Below are 13439 nucleotides of genomic sequence, written 5' to 3' on the forward strand. Positions count from 1 at the left end.
AATCACTAAATAAAAAGTAATCAAATCCTAGTTACAGATAATTTAATAGAAGTCTAAAACATTAAATTAAGTGCACATGATATTACAGTAAATTTAACTAGAATTTATGAACATATCGGAAAACTTAATACAAAACAATATTAATTAGAACACTTCCGATCAATTTGAGTGATGCACTTCTTGATTGACCAACGATCGAAAGGTGGACTAAATTCCAATTTCCGAAGAAATTGAAAATCTTATTTTCCAATCTTCGGAGCTGTATCCTTGCAGATGGTCTGGGCAATGAATTCAATCAGCGTCCGGGTAGGACGTCCAGCCATGCCGCGACGCAAGTACTCGAAATCTATGCCGTTTGTAGTCATCACATTGGTAGCATCCTAAAAAGTAATAAAATGAGAAATTAAATGAAGTACACGCTGGTGTATCTATGTGTGCTTACGATATGCATCCATTGTCCGCAGGGAACAAATTCACGAAGGAAAGCAGCGGCTTTGCAGGGACGACCACCACGGCCAATGCCGTAGTTCTGGACATCGCTGCGCTGTCCGGCACGGACGGCCTTGCTGTAGTAATTCCATAGAGGGAAACGCCAAACGCGATCACCAGTATGCATGCTGGCATGCTTAATTTGTTGCCATAGGATTTCAGAATTTGTAAATACACCACAAGCGGCCTCATCCAAGGCTTGGCGCATGTATCCCGAGCAAGTGCCAATGTCGATGATACACTTGGGGCAGAAGTTCTGACCGTAGAGCAATGCGTCAGCTAAAACCAAGACATCCTCATGGTCGGTACACTGAACTTCGATAGTCTTGCCATTCATCGATTTGACCATGTCGCCGGGACGGAATGAATTGCAACCAACTACGTTTTCACAAAGTGGAATGAGACCGCGAATGTTGACTGGCAAACGTAAACCCGCTACGGCACGGCAGGTAGCTACTACAACAGCTGCTCCTGTCATATCGCCACGCATATGGTACAGTTCTTGTCGCTTTTTGAGGCACAAACCACCGGCATCATAGGTGATGCCTTGTCCGACCAATACGATGGGACGCTCCTCTGCACAAGTGCCGTAGTAGCTCAATTCGAGGAAGATGGGTGGTTCACAAGAAGCTTTGCCAACTGCCAGGAAGGCATGCATCGACTGGCTCTCGGCCCAGCCCTCTACCTTGACTTCCACATTGACACCCGACTTACACAGAACCTCGACAACATTTTGGGCGAATGCTGTTGGTGTCAGTAAATTGGAAGGCATTTCCTGAAGCTGCCGAGTCAGATTCTGCGCAGCAGCTTTCTGCAGTCCAATGCGCCAACCTTCAATGTCGCAAGGCTCATCCTTGAGGGCGTAGAGATCGATCGAAGGCACGGAAATTCTTTTTTTGGGGTCTTTCATTTCTTGATAGGCCCAAATACCCAATGCGGCTCCTTCAGCTGCAGATTCGGCATGGCCACAGTTCTCTACTTCAATTCTGTCTGTGTCTAATTCTGCTAAAATCTGGCAGGCCTTTGCCACAGAGCGTCGAATGGCTTCTTTTTGCTCATCGAGCACCTCATAGGGGTTGTATCCTAGACACTCTTTGCCCAATCCGACAACAGCTACTACGGAATAATAGGGAATGCGATCCGGTTCGATGGCGAAGAGAAGGCGGGCCTCTCCACGTTTTGGCATGGGCCCCGACATCCGCAGCACCTCAATCAAACGACCGTTTGTCTTCTGGACATTGTACCGCCAGCCGCTTGCAGTGAGGATGCCGGCATCGTTTTTGTCTTCTTCATCGGCATAGACGCCGATGACCAGACCGCGCGACGGTTGATCTGCGCAAATGTCCATCTGCTGGAGCATCAGCATCTGGTTAATTGCCTGCGATGCAAACTGTCGACACAAGGCTTTCGTCTTGCCGACGCGAAAGATAACGCGGCGCGTTAGTCCGAACATGTTTTTTTTTTCTCGGAAGGCGGAAGTTAAAGCACTGACTAATTTTTTAATAAGAATTTAACCAAAATGTAGTCCGCTTGTTACTAGTATAGAAAAAGAAAATTTAATTTTTGTCACAGAGTGAAAAACGGAAACTAAAATTTTTTTGGTTTTACTACAAATTTTTTTTTTTGTCTACCGATATGTACTCAACCATACAATAATAGATACTGACTATAAATTGTGTTCGACCGGGGCATGTGCTGCTGGTTGCGTTCAAATTTCCATGGCCATCTACGATTCGGTCGAGCCCTCGTCAATGCCTACTGAAATCAAAGTATATTTGACTATATTGAAGTAGGAAATATAATTAAGTGAAATATAGTATAGTTATATAATGCAGTTAAGTAATGCAGAACAATAGTATATAAGCTTTATGGTGTCAGCCAGGCCTTAACCATTTACAATTCGGGAAATACAAATAGAATAGTTTCAAATAGTTAAGCATTTTGAAAATTTTATTTTTATAAGCATTTGCTTTTTTTAATTAGTTTAGCTCATTAAAGTGTTAATTAGGTACAATGTTGTAAGTTACTTAATAATAATCTTTTATATTATGTTTATTAAAACTTCATTTGATAACAGTTTCAACACAGAAATATGCGTATACTTCATTTATATATACATATATATATATTTATTTAAATTCTGCAATTATTATTTTGTATAAATATAAAATGATAAAGCTTTTGAATCAGCTGTCTTTATTAATCAACAAACTTCTTGTACTTTAGAGTTTTATTGTATATTTAAGAGAAAAAATATAAATATATATATATATATGGAACGTAGGTTTGGCTTGGGATATGTTTCTGTTTATATCGATTCGACTTGCAACTTGTTGGTGGGGCGTTTTTCTTTTTTTTATTATTTGATAAAGGTTTTAGTTAAATAGAAATCTGACCAATCCAAAAAGAGACTAATAAACTTTGAAGGCGTGCAACATTTCTAAGAGAAAACATTTAGAAGAGGCACATTTTGAATTTTGAGCAAAAAACATTGGAAATTGCTGATTTCTGAAATGCAGCGATCTTTTTGTTAAGCAATTCTGCATTAAGTTTGGCACGGGCTTTTGTTTTTGTTTTTTGTTTTTTTTTTCTGGTAAGCATATTCGATTCAAGCACACTTAGAGAGTGTATTTAGCCACATATTTGAGCTACAGCGAAAGGTTTTCAATGACAATCACAATATTGTTGTCACTGTTACGGGCATTCCCTCGGCATTCAAGGATTGCTCGCTGGCTATTTGCACCCGATTGGTAAAGCTCTCGACGCTGTTTACTTTGCTCAGATCGATGGGTGGTATATCTTCGTCATAGTCAGAGGCCAACTCCTCCTCGGCGAGGTAGCTGCACTTTGGACGCTCATCCATGTCGAGTGCATGGAAATAGTGTGTCTTGGCCTTGTTGCCCGAGTGACTCGCCACATAGATAATACCATCATCCGTATCCTCAGCGTCCAGCTGACGACCACCATAATTGCCATAGCCCGCCTCGCATTGATACGGATTCGACTTCACGTGCACATTCCGGCAGCTGCCACCACAATTATGATGGCTCTCAGCTAAACCACCATCAGCGCCATAGCAGTGACCCCGGTGGTGATGTTGCTGATGGTGTTGCGATTGACTCGATGAGTGCGTGTGCACCTGTTGGCCCACACCAGCGGCTGCGCTGCTGGAGTGAGCCACTGACTGCTATATGTGCGAGTGGGAGTGAGCTATAGACATCGAATAGGGACTCGTATCCTTATGCAGTCGCATCGTGTCATAGATGGGAAACTCACAGCAGAGTATGAATTTCAGTGCTCCGGGCACCTCCTCATATATAGCCGGCGGCACGGGTATTAGCGGCGAGGTGGTTGCCTTGTATTTGCGATAATCCACCTGACTATAAGAAGGAAATCTATTGAGTAAAATATGACTAAAATGGGAGTCATTAGCATACTTCTTGTACTTCTCGTCTGCGCTGCGCTCACGCAGTGGTATGCCGGACAAGAAGAGTATGATCAGCGTGGTAAAGATAGGCGATGCTATGGCCACCCACTCATGGCCACTGATCGCGTTTAGAGATATGACAAAGATACCCCACCAAACAATAACCTCGCCAAAGTAGTTCGGATGCCTCGACAGGCCCCAAAGACCTAAATGAGAAAGGTTTACAATGACAGCCATGTAGAGTATATATATCAGACTGATTTGCTGCTTGCTCTTACCATCATTACAAAACTTGCCGTGGTTTGCCGGATCCTGGCGAAAGGAGAACTTCTGCAGGTCCGCATAGGTCTCAGCCAGCAGGCCGACAATAAACATGCCCGTGCCAGTGGAGTCCAACGTGGTCATGCCTTTAATAGCCTGCGGCTGGGTGTGACGCGAGTTGATTATTATGACTGGCAGCGAAACAACAAACACCCAAATGGCCTGCAAGAGTACAAAAATGATTGCATTTGAGTGAAGAGTTAATAGCAGTGGCGTCCAATATTTTGTTTCCGTAGAGGCAGACAGCCAATATGCTCCTTTATCAGTTCATAATGGCACATTTATGTGCGGAAAACGGCTAAATTGACAGCACTGCTGAGCAGAGCCAACAAGTGCTGGCAATCAAATCGCTGCGACACGCCACAAATGTGGAAGGACAGTCACAGCCACAGCTACAGCTACACCCACTCACACACGCTAGTCGATGGGCAGCCCAGACAAACATTTAGCGAGAGACCGAGTGGCATTTGCATACCAAGTCCAGCGCCATCGACAAGGCATTGAAATATTCAAAAAAAACAACCTGGGACATTGGCATGCGCTGGCAGATTCATTGATTACCAACAGCTGCAGTGGTCCATGACTGTCAGTCGTATTAGTAGCTGTTTTGATATTCATTTCATTTGCTTGGCAACTCACCTGAAAAGTCCAAAAAACAGCATAGCGTATGACATTGCGTCGCGTATCCTCAAACTGTTTGTCTCGACCCAGTTTTATGATGCGATACAGCAAGTAACCTGAGAGTCTAGCGCCCCATAGGCAGACGAAGACAGTTACCATTAGCTGACGACTCTCGTAGGCCTAGCATGGGAAAGAGTAAACGGTTAAATATATAAAATGTAATAGTTACATATAGTTGAGTACAGGTCCAATTGCTTTTATGCAGAGATGTATACACAGACCTCAATTAACTCTGTTTTCTTAAGTCAACATTTTGTATGCTACCAGAAAAGTTACATGGAAAGGCGAAGCATATTTAAAATGCAAAGAAAAACTTTGAGTGAAGCTAGCCTTGGTCTGCACTTTCAGTGCTCATGCACAGAACTCCCTCATGAATTTATGCCCAACTGTTTCGTGCGAAATTGAATTGGAATTCTAAAGTTTTTCTCTTACGCCCACTAAAAAAATTGCATTGCAATTCCCGGTTAACCGAATGCAATTCCGACTATTTTTTTACTTTTGTGGATTCGCTTATGCCTTGAATGCTTTTTATTTATATTTTTATTTTCGACCAAGCCACCACTGCAATGGTCATCCATTGCGAAATGCCGCTGCGTTGACCTAGGCGCTGGCCGGGCACAGCTTTTATGCTGTGATAAATGAGCTTCGGTCCCAGAGGTATCAACGCAATTTATTTATTTATTATGGCACGATTGGCAGTTGGCATATACAATAAATCAGAGTGCTTATAGAAACTGCAGAGGATTTCTCGAAGCGAACTCAATTTCGTTTCAAGTGTGAACAGAGTCACAGCAAGATGATGAAGGAAGCTTACTTAAACAGATGTTAGTGAGCCTGTTTGAGGCGCTGCATTTGCTTTACACTTGAACTTGTTTAACAGCTTTAAAATGCACAATTGCAAACAATCCAGCAGACAGGACGACAAACAACTTGGCTGAAGGACCATGGCCGCAGTTGCCTGCACCAGACAAGGTCAAACTAACAACAACATCCTAACTGTGGGCCAGCTGGGCGTTTACCTATTGTTACCGCAACTGCAACTACAGATGCTCCCAGCACACACTCGCCCATGCCCGTATAATGCTGTGTGTGCATGTCGCTTTTCAATGTCAGCAACAAAATACCGACAAATCCCAAACACAAAAAAGGCTTTAAACCATTTAATTTGTAGCCCAGCTTAACAACCAGTTTTGCACTTACCTTGGAGGGACGATCCAGTTGCCCTATGAAAAAGGTCAGCAATGCTATAACAATGAAATTAACGCCGCCAGCAAAGTCTGACAGCTTATCCAAGTGTAGCAAAGCATTCAATAGGAAAAAGACCAATTGCATTGTGGTTATCACAATCGCGCTAATGGCAAAGTGATTCAAGCCCCAAATATTGATGGCCATCTTAATAGACTTGGCTGGACTACGATTTCGATTCGATTGGGATTCCTTCTTCTAATTGCTACAGTTTCCTGTTCACTCTCTTCATCTTCTTCCGTTGCTGTCCAGTTTTTGTTGTTTGTTTACATTTCGTATATTGGCCAATTGGCTCTGTGCCAACTTGCCAACACTTTACCTATTTTTTTGGCACCTCTGTTAAATGTAATGAAGGGAATGCAATTTATTGATTGCCGCAATTTGATGTTTGATATTTGATTTTGTTCTGGTATATCAGAAAAGGATATATATAAATATTTATGAAGATGGAAAAATAAAGTAAGTAAAGTGAATTAATATTTTTATATTTGTATTTGAATTCTTTTACTTATTTTTTAATATCTGTAATTATTTCATTTTTTATTTATTTATTGTGTAAATATTAAAAATATAGAAAAATAAAAAAATAATATTTCATTTTAAATATTTTTGTTGAATAACGTAAATTATTCATCCTTGTCAAGTATATATAAATACATAATTAATATTTTGTTGAGTCGTTAATGGTTCCGACTACCCAGCCATTGCATTAATCAAGCTCTCTCAACCGGATAATAATTATGTACGTCTCTGTACACATTTTGTAATTAATTTTCAGAGCTGCAGCCTTTGGCCTTTAAAAGTATTTTACATGCGTAAGCTGTAAATGCAAGGATATATTCACATTAATTAAAACAAGACCTGCGGCCTTAGACATGAGCACCTTAACGAGGAATGCAAGTATGCATACGCGCGCGCATACCTGTGCGGCTAGGTGTTTGTAATTTGCAGCCGCACGACATTGACAAAGTGTCTGCATAGCATCGCTTATATCCTTTGTCGAATAGTTTTTGCGACTTTGCCGCGCTGAAGGAGACTTTTGCATACTTTGCATGCAGGAGCTTGTCGCCTCATTGGTGTGTGTGTAAAAGTTAATGAAATACTTGTTTTACAGCTGCTTACAAGACATACTTTACGTAATATAGTTTATTGTAAAGTTCATACGGTTAGATCTTCTACTGCTCAGTCTAACGGTCACGCATTTACAAGCAATACAATTTGCAAAATTGAATTTGTGCAGGTCCATGCCACGCGCCACGCTCCACGCTCCACGCGCCACTTCGTTTGTGTTATTTATAGCCTTGTTGTTTCTATTTGAGTAAGGGCTGTTTCAAGTTTACCTTTGAGTTGGCTTCAATTGCAGGGCAAACAAACAAATGGTTCAAGTTTCGGGCACACACTTCGTATACTTAACTAGTGTAAATAATGTAACAGAAGCCAAGCTAGAGCTGACTAACTATAGAGTGTATGACTTAGACTACGAAGCCACACTTGCCGCAGCAATGAATTCGATATTAGAAAAAGTTCAAACGCCTACGCATTCAAGCATGTTTATACAGGATGCTACCGCTATTTGATGTGCCTGCTCTGCGCTCGGCGCCTGCACAAGTGAAAGTAAGTTTCTTACATATTTCTTGCTGAAGGTCTTCACACACACACACGCACATACAAACACACGCACACGCACAAGCACATGTGCGTAGGACTCGCGCGTCAAATCTCTTTTGATACCTATCAACATCTGAGACACTATTTCCGTTTCTGTTCTCTTCAGCAACAAGGCGACAGCGCTAACTTTATTCAACACTGCTTAAATTCTTTACTGTTTACTGGTTTTAATTAAAACCATTTTTTGGAGCGAATTCGTTTAGAAAGCAACTAACACGAAAAGCTGCGTGGCAGCATAAAATGCGGGTAAGCGACTGTTGCCACGAAATTCTGCGGATAAACTGAAGAAAAAAGTAGCTAGGAAACATGCTAGAAACAAATGTTTGAGGTAGTATCATGCGCAGGTACATGCATTAGTGGTCTCTTAGCACAATTTGTGACGACATACTTGCTAAATTTAAATTTGGCGCCTTGGCTAAAAGTTTCCCTAAACTTAATAATCTCTTCTCATTTAAATATATATTTGTTTTTATTACTACTGTCTAAAACTATGCTGCAATAAATGAATTAGCGTGGCAACGCTCTCAACTCTGTTTAACACGACCTATCGAGATTTTAAGCAAATATGAATCGCAACATTTAACGTGAGGCAACATGTTGCTAAAAATATCATACAGCGTGAAGTTGGCTGTGGCCACTCGCCTAAAAAAAGATTAAAAGTTAAAGATTAATACAATTAAGTGAAACGTTTTAGGCTGGCTCCTGCATTGGAGTTGCACTCGTTGCGTAATTACGCGCGCTTGTGTGTCTGTTAGGTTGGTACTGTAACATAACAATGGCGTTGGCGTTGCGAGTGTCATACATTGCCCACAACAATGGCAATTTTGGCAGGTGGTCACAGGAGCGCCGCCGATTGCTACGATCATGTTGCAGATCTCGACTGCAGGGCAGGTGAGTGTAATTACATGATTAGCCCAATTAACGATCGGCGTTAAAAACTCATTAATAACGACGTTATCAGACAGACGGTGAATTATAGTACACAAGAGCAGGAATCAACGTCGACGGCATCGAAGACTCCGCCGCAAATAAAGCGAAATGTTGCCTCCGAAATAACAAGTGTTGGAAAGGTAATCTATGAGGCTGGTTGGGATGCCAAAAACTCCAAGAGCCGAAGTCCGCAAACAAAAAATGGCACTTCTGGCGAAATAATAATAAGAACTGCGTCGTCTCCAAGCAACGAGCCACCAAATGCAAATAAAGATAAGGATCAGGAGCCACACAAATCAAAGAGCGAACAGATGCGTGACAATATGCAGGAATACATATTCACGCGTTACTTCAACTATGTGAAGAACTACGACAAGGTGCTCGAGAAGAACTTTCCAAAGGCTATGCAGCTCTATCGAGCGTTCTTTGAGGGAGTTAAGGACTTCTTCGCTGACATGAAGAGGTTTTTAAAGATTTCGCGTATTGCCAACGATGCGCCACAGGGGATACGGGCACTGAATCGACAAGAACTCGAGTTGTACATGCAAATGCCGCGTGATATGATGAAAGTAGCGCCTGCCTTAATTGGGTGCTCCTTGCCAATGGTTGGCTATGCTTTCTTTCCGCTTGTGTAAGTTAATTGATAGAGATATTGATATGATATATGTCAACAACTAATTTTGTATAATCCTGTACAGCTTTTGGTACCCACGCATTTTTCTAACAAATCACTTTTGGACGGCAACTCAGCGTGCCGAGTTCCAGAGCTACTATACGAAATGCCGGCTCCAGTGCAACAAGTCCGTACTCCGCTGCCTTCAGGCCAAGCTAAAAAATGTTGAGGGTCATCATAAGTACGCAGAGTTCGAGTCCATTCTAGGTCAACTGGGCAGCGGCACACATCCTACCCCAGAGGCTCTCATCTCAGTCAAAGATATTTTCGCCGAGGGACCCTACTCACTGTTGGGCATGTCGCGTAAACACATTGTAAACGCAAATGCTTCCTACTCAATATTTTTTTGTTTAAACTGAAAATTGTATTGATTACAGAAATGTCTAGTCAAGATGCATGGGCTACCCAATAGCCTGTTCAAACGCCATCGCTTGCACGAGCATGCTTTCTTGGTGCACTATATGGACTTGGCTATTACCCGCGAGGGCGGTGTCCATAATCTAAACTTGGCTTCATTGCGATACTGCTGCTATCTACGTGGATTAAATCCGGATAACTTGAACGCCGAACAAATGATCGAATGGCTACGTAAATGGGTGAAGGTATCCACGTCAATACAAGGCGAGCATATCACTCTCTTTCTACATCTGCCTGTCCTGCTGGGTTATAATCATCCCAACAATTGGAAAACCATCTATTGCAATAAGACTCCATAGTAAAATTGTGTTAATTGCTCAAAAAATTATTTTTTAGCGCTTTTCAAAAGCCAATAAAACTGTTATACACGATCTAGGTGTGCTGCGTTTTCTATATAGAAATAGATTAAACAAGAGGTCTTCGTGTTTTTCCTAAAAATAACACTTCTTTTATTTGCTCCTTTGTGTTGGATGTTCATCAAGCAGTTACTTTCGTTAAATTTATGTTTTCCATTTTACTTCTTGGCCTTGGGCTTGGCCTTTTCTGCGCGCAGACGCTCACGACGATCCTTCTTCAGGATACGGGGTGTACCATCGGACTTGGTGCGCTTCTTCAATGTGTTGAAGGCAATGGTCAGCAACTTGTTGCGCTGACGCTTGGCATAGCGCAGCTTGAAGCGGTCAAAGTCGTTCAATTGCGAGCGCTACAATAGAATAAATTTATGGTTTAGTAATCAAACTCATAAACAACTTAAAAAGTTCATAAATTCTAAGCTGGTTTCAGTTTAAATAAAAGCTAGCTTCATGTATGTATCAGCCGGCAATTCCTATCAAGAACTTTCAATTATCATCATGTGCAGCACACAGAAATTAATATTTAGTTCAGTCTTGCGCTCACCTTGCAGATGTTTTGTGCCTTGACGGACCAGGCGCTGACCTTCCACTGTGCCTTCAGGTCGCTGTCCACCCAAGCTTTGCGCACAATGCTTGTGGGCGCGGTGTATGGGAACTTGATGCGGTATTTGGTCAGATGCAGATTGTTCAATCTGTATTCCTGACGTGGAACACCAGTCAGAGGTCCATCAACCAAAACCTATCAAATATATAAATTAGTACAATCGCATTACAATTATTGAGCAGCAACAATTCTATGTGTATCGTTTTTGGACGATAGCAGGTAGTTTTCGCTTTCAGTAAAGTAAATTAGCTTCATTTATGTGTCAGTTGGCACTTCCTATCAAGAAGACAAATTATCATCATGTGCGACTGACTGCTGTTTCAAGCGTACACATGTTTATTGCTGCTGCTAGTCTTCCTCATAGGTGGGAACACTTACTCTGTTTTGATCAATGACGTCGACAATGGCCACCAGGCGACCCTTCAGGGGACCTGCAGAGGCCTTGGCGATGCGACCAGTTTGTACGAATCTCTCGAAAGGCTGCAAGCACACAACATAAAAAACTTATATAAATACAAATTCGGTTGTTAACTTTGCAGGGTATAAGTGCGGAGAGCGCGTTGGCTGCAAACTGAACCATTGTGGTCACCACGTGAAATATTTTCATAACATTTAGGGCAATCACAGAATCAATTGTTTAATTTTTTCCGTTATTAGCAACTCAACGCGGTTTCCGCAAAAATTGTTTAATTCACTGAGCGCACTTTAAACCTTTTTATTTTCACATTTTCAATCCAAATGAGAAAAATACTTCGTTGGATCTTACCATGACGCTAACCGGAAAGAAAGAGAAGGAACGAAGAAAATTTGACAGCTCGGCGTCAACATGGCGAAATGTGTGCACTAATGCAGAGTTGCAATTGAAAAGTGCTTTACAGCACTGCTATTTGCAGACCTGGTATGGTTAACATTATTTTAAATTATTTTAACAATGCCAAAACGAGTATGTAGTTGATATATTAGGTAATTACGGCATTTATAAAACTTGCAGAATTTGTTAAAAATAAGAAAAATAGAGACAGATTGCTACTACTTCCTTTCATTAATAAATATTTATTTTTTTTTATCGCAATACATGTTTCTTTGATTACATGTATTTAACGATCTGGCAGCATCAATATTTTAACAGAAATGATCTGGCACCTCCAATAAAAGTGTTTATTATTTTTAAGTGCTATTAATATATTGTTGTTGGAGAACTTAAAACATTTAAAAATAAATCACATAGATCAAGAACTCCCCAAAATGGTGTACATACACTTTCCTAATAATCTAACGGAGGAAGAGCAGATGCTTCAAGCAAAATACCAAAAACTGAAGAAAAAGGTGAACCCTCTGGGCAAGCAGCGTCTTTAAGGAAATTCTTCATAAGTATCTATTTTTGTTGCAGAAAAAAGCTTTACAAGCCCACAAAGCACCGAAGCAGGAGCCAGAGAGCGCTCTTACATTGAAACGGCCAACAGATGCACGTGATGCGCGGGAAGTGGCACGTAAGCTAATCAAAAGCGGAGCTATTCCCGCCATACAAAAACAGCAAACAAAGCAGGACCAAACCTCATTCAAGCGCCCGAAGGGCCAGGAGCGTGCCAAACGTTCCACCTCAGAGACAAGTGTGGCTGCTTACCAACCGTTTTCATCAACACAGAACGATGTGGCACAGGAGACCATAATAAGTGAAATTATAAAAGAGGAGCCACGCCGTCAGAATTTGTACCAACACTTTGCTACGGAACGTGATCGCGAGGAACGTGGCTTGACAGAGAAGGTGACGCTAGATGCAACTCAGCCGGAGAAGCCACGAGCTGGCAATACGATATTCGTATCGGGCAACAAGGTGACAGAAGAATTCCTTAAGAAAACGTTCAACGATTATGGCACCATCGTCAATGTATCTATGGAGATTGAGAAGAGGTGCGTGCTAAATTTTTAATAATGCTAAATTTATGTATAAAATATTTGTATATGTGCTTTATAGTCGCGGCTTCGTTTCGTTCGCTAAGCCCGAATCAGCGGATCGCGCCATAGCCGAAATGCACGGCAAGAACGTGAATGGAATTATGCTACAGGTGCAACTGGCTCGCCGCCAGCCACAGATCGAGCCTATTAATGATGCTTCATCTTCAGCTGTTTGGTCTTCTATAGGTAAGCAGTTAAATAATGATGTAATATAAATATCGATATATATTGTTCTCTATCGCTTGCAGCGGCCAGCAAATCGCAAAAGGGAAGTCACAAGGACTTGCGACAAATGGTTCAATATGATGATGATTTCTTAAAGTAACCTAATCTTTTGCATAATTACGTTTTCTTATAATTTCTTTCATTTCATTTAACAATTTTGGTAAGTGAATGAGTTCATCTAGTTTATATAGTTTCTTGCTTTATTGAAAATACGTTTCTCTATAAGTTTATATATAAAGAACTTACATATGTTCACCCTCTCGCGGTTCAAATAAATCGCTTCTTTGTAAATAAAAGAAAAACGTGCGTATATGAATTCATGAGAAGTAAAACAATTCATCATTTATATATGTATTATACCTAACTCGGGTCTAAATAAAATTTATATATTTAAAAAAACAACAATCGATTCTTTAAGTATTGAACAATTCAAAAAAATAGAAAAATGAG

The 13439-nt window shown here is 41.1% G+C and overlaps 5 protein-coding genes across 5 annotated transcripts; 2 read left to right on the forward strand and 3 right to left on the reverse strand.

The window, feature by feature from the left end:
- Positions 1 to 86: 86 nt before the first annotated feature.
- LOC111605167 (cytosol aminopeptidase-like) lies at positions 87 to 2129 on the reverse strand. Its single transcript, XM_023323555.2, has 2 exons — positions 443 to 2129; positions 87 to 380 (listed from the first exon to the last, which is right to left on the reverse strand). The coding sequence occupies exons 1-2, from the start codon at positions 1940 to 1942 to the stop codon at positions 240 to 242; spliced, it is 1641 nt and encodes a 546-aa protein (XP_023179323.1). The 5' UTR covers positions 1943 to 2129; the 3' UTR covers positions 87 to 239.
- A 633-nt stretch (positions 2130 to 2762) lies between these two features.
- LOC111605176 lies at positions 2763 to 7750 on the reverse strand. Its single transcript, XM_030225601.1, is given in 6 exon segments — positions 2763 to 3869; positions 3927 to 4122; positions 4195 to 4399; positions 4877 to 5038; positions 6119 to 6569; positions 7504 to 7750. Coding segments are annotated over 5 exon segments (1461 nt in total). The 5' UTR covers positions 6311 to 6569; positions 7504 to 7750; the 3' UTR covers positions 2763 to 3163.
- Positions 7751 to 8439: 689 nt separating this feature from the next.
- LOC111605161 (LETM1 domain-containing protein 1) lies at positions 8440 to 10229 on the forward strand. The gene is made up of 4 exons (XM_023323546.2): positions 8440 to 8722; positions 8793 to 9392; positions 9460 to 9748; positions 9812 to 10229. The coding sequence occupies exons 1-4, from the start codon at positions 8607 to 8609 to the stop codon at positions 10148 to 10150; spliced, it is 1344 nt and encodes a 447-aa protein (XP_023179314.1). The 5' UTR covers positions 8440 to 8606; the 3' UTR covers positions 10151 to 10229.
- Positions 10230 to 10274: 45 nt separating this feature from the next.
- On the reverse strand, positions 10275 to 11851 carry LOC111605162 (60S ribosomal protein L14). The gene is made up of 5 exons (XM_023323547.2): positions 11780 to 11851; positions 11575 to 11691; positions 11187 to 11288; positions 10749 to 10943; positions 10275 to 10554 (listed from the first exon to the last, which is right to left on the reverse strand). The coding sequence occupies exons 1-5, from the start codon at positions 11849 to 11851 to the stop codon at positions 10366 to 10368; spliced, it is 675 nt and encodes a 224-aa protein (XP_023179315.1). The 3' UTR covers positions 10275 to 10365.
- Positions 11852 to 11943: 92 nt separating this feature from the next.
- Positions 11944 to 13124, forward strand: LOC111605175 (negative elongation factor E). The gene is made up of 4 exons (XM_023323569.2): positions 11944 to 12134; positions 12199 to 12719; positions 12784 to 12950; positions 13013 to 13124. Exons 1-4 carry the CDS (start codon positions 12054 to 12056, stop codon positions 13087 to 13089), a joined length of 846 nt encoding a protein of 281 aa, XP_023179337.1. The 5' UTR covers positions 11944 to 12053; the 3' UTR covers positions 13090 to 13124.
- The last annotated feature ends 315 nt before the right edge of the window (positions 13125 to 13439 follow it).

Source organism: Drosophila hydei, unplaced genomic scaffold (genome assembly GCF_003285905.1).
Source record: "Drosophila hydei strain 15085-1641.00,03,60 unplaced genomic scaffold, DhydRS2 tig00008135-arrow-pilon, whole genome shotgun sequence".
Taxonomy (NCBI): domain Eukaryota; kingdom Metazoa; phylum Arthropoda; class Insecta; order Diptera; family Drosophilidae; genus Drosophila; species Drosophila hydei.

Excerpts from the sequence above, each read along its gene's own strand:
- LOC111605167 (XM_023323555.2), bottom strand. The coding sequence starts at position 1,942 with ATGTTCGGACTAACGCGCCGCGTTATCTTTCGCGTCGGCAAGACGAAA. Across the intron at positions 381-442 it reads GCGGACAATGGATGCATATC|GATGCTACCAATGTGATGAC; the intron begins GTAAGCACACAT and ends ATTACTTTTTAG.
- LOC111605161 (XM_023323546.2), top strand. The coding sequence starts at position 8,607 with ATGGCGTTGGCGTTGCGAGTGTCATACATTGCCCACAACAATGGCAAT. Across the intron at positions 8,723-8,792 it reads AGATCTCGACTGCAGGGCAG|ACAGACGGTGAATTATAGTA; the intron begins GTGAGTGTAATT and ends CGACGTTATCAG. Across the intron at positions 9,749-9,811 it reads GCATGTCGCGTAAACACATT|AAATGTCTAGTCAAGATGCA; the intron begins GTAAACGCAAAT and ends TATTGATTACAG.
- LOC111605162 (XM_023323547.2), bottom strand. The coding sequence starts at position 11,851 with ATGAAAGGAAGTAGTAGCAATCTGTCTCTATTTTTCTTATTTTTAACA. Across the intron at positions 11,692-11,779 it reads CTGCAAGTTTTATAAATGCC|CAGTGCTGTAAAGCACTTTT; the intron begins GTAATTACCTAA and ends GTCTGCAAATAG. Across the intron at positions 10,944-11,186 it reads ACGTCATTGATCAAAACAGA|GTTTTGGTTGATGGACCTCT; the intron begins GTAAGTGTTCCC and ends TATATTTGATAG.
- LOC111605175 (XM_023323569.2), top strand. The coding sequence starts at position 12,054 with ATGGTGTACATACACTTTCCTAATAATCTAACGGAGGAAGAGCAGATG. Across the intron at positions 12,135-12,198 it reads ACCAAAAACTGAAGAAAAAG|AAAAAAGCTTTACAAGCCCA; the intron begins GTGAACCCTCTG and ends TTTTTGTTGCAG. Across the intron at positions 12,951-13,012 it reads AGCTGTTTGGTCTTCTATAG|CGGCCAGCAAATCGCAAAAG; the intron begins GTAAGCAGTTAA and ends TATCGCTTGCAG.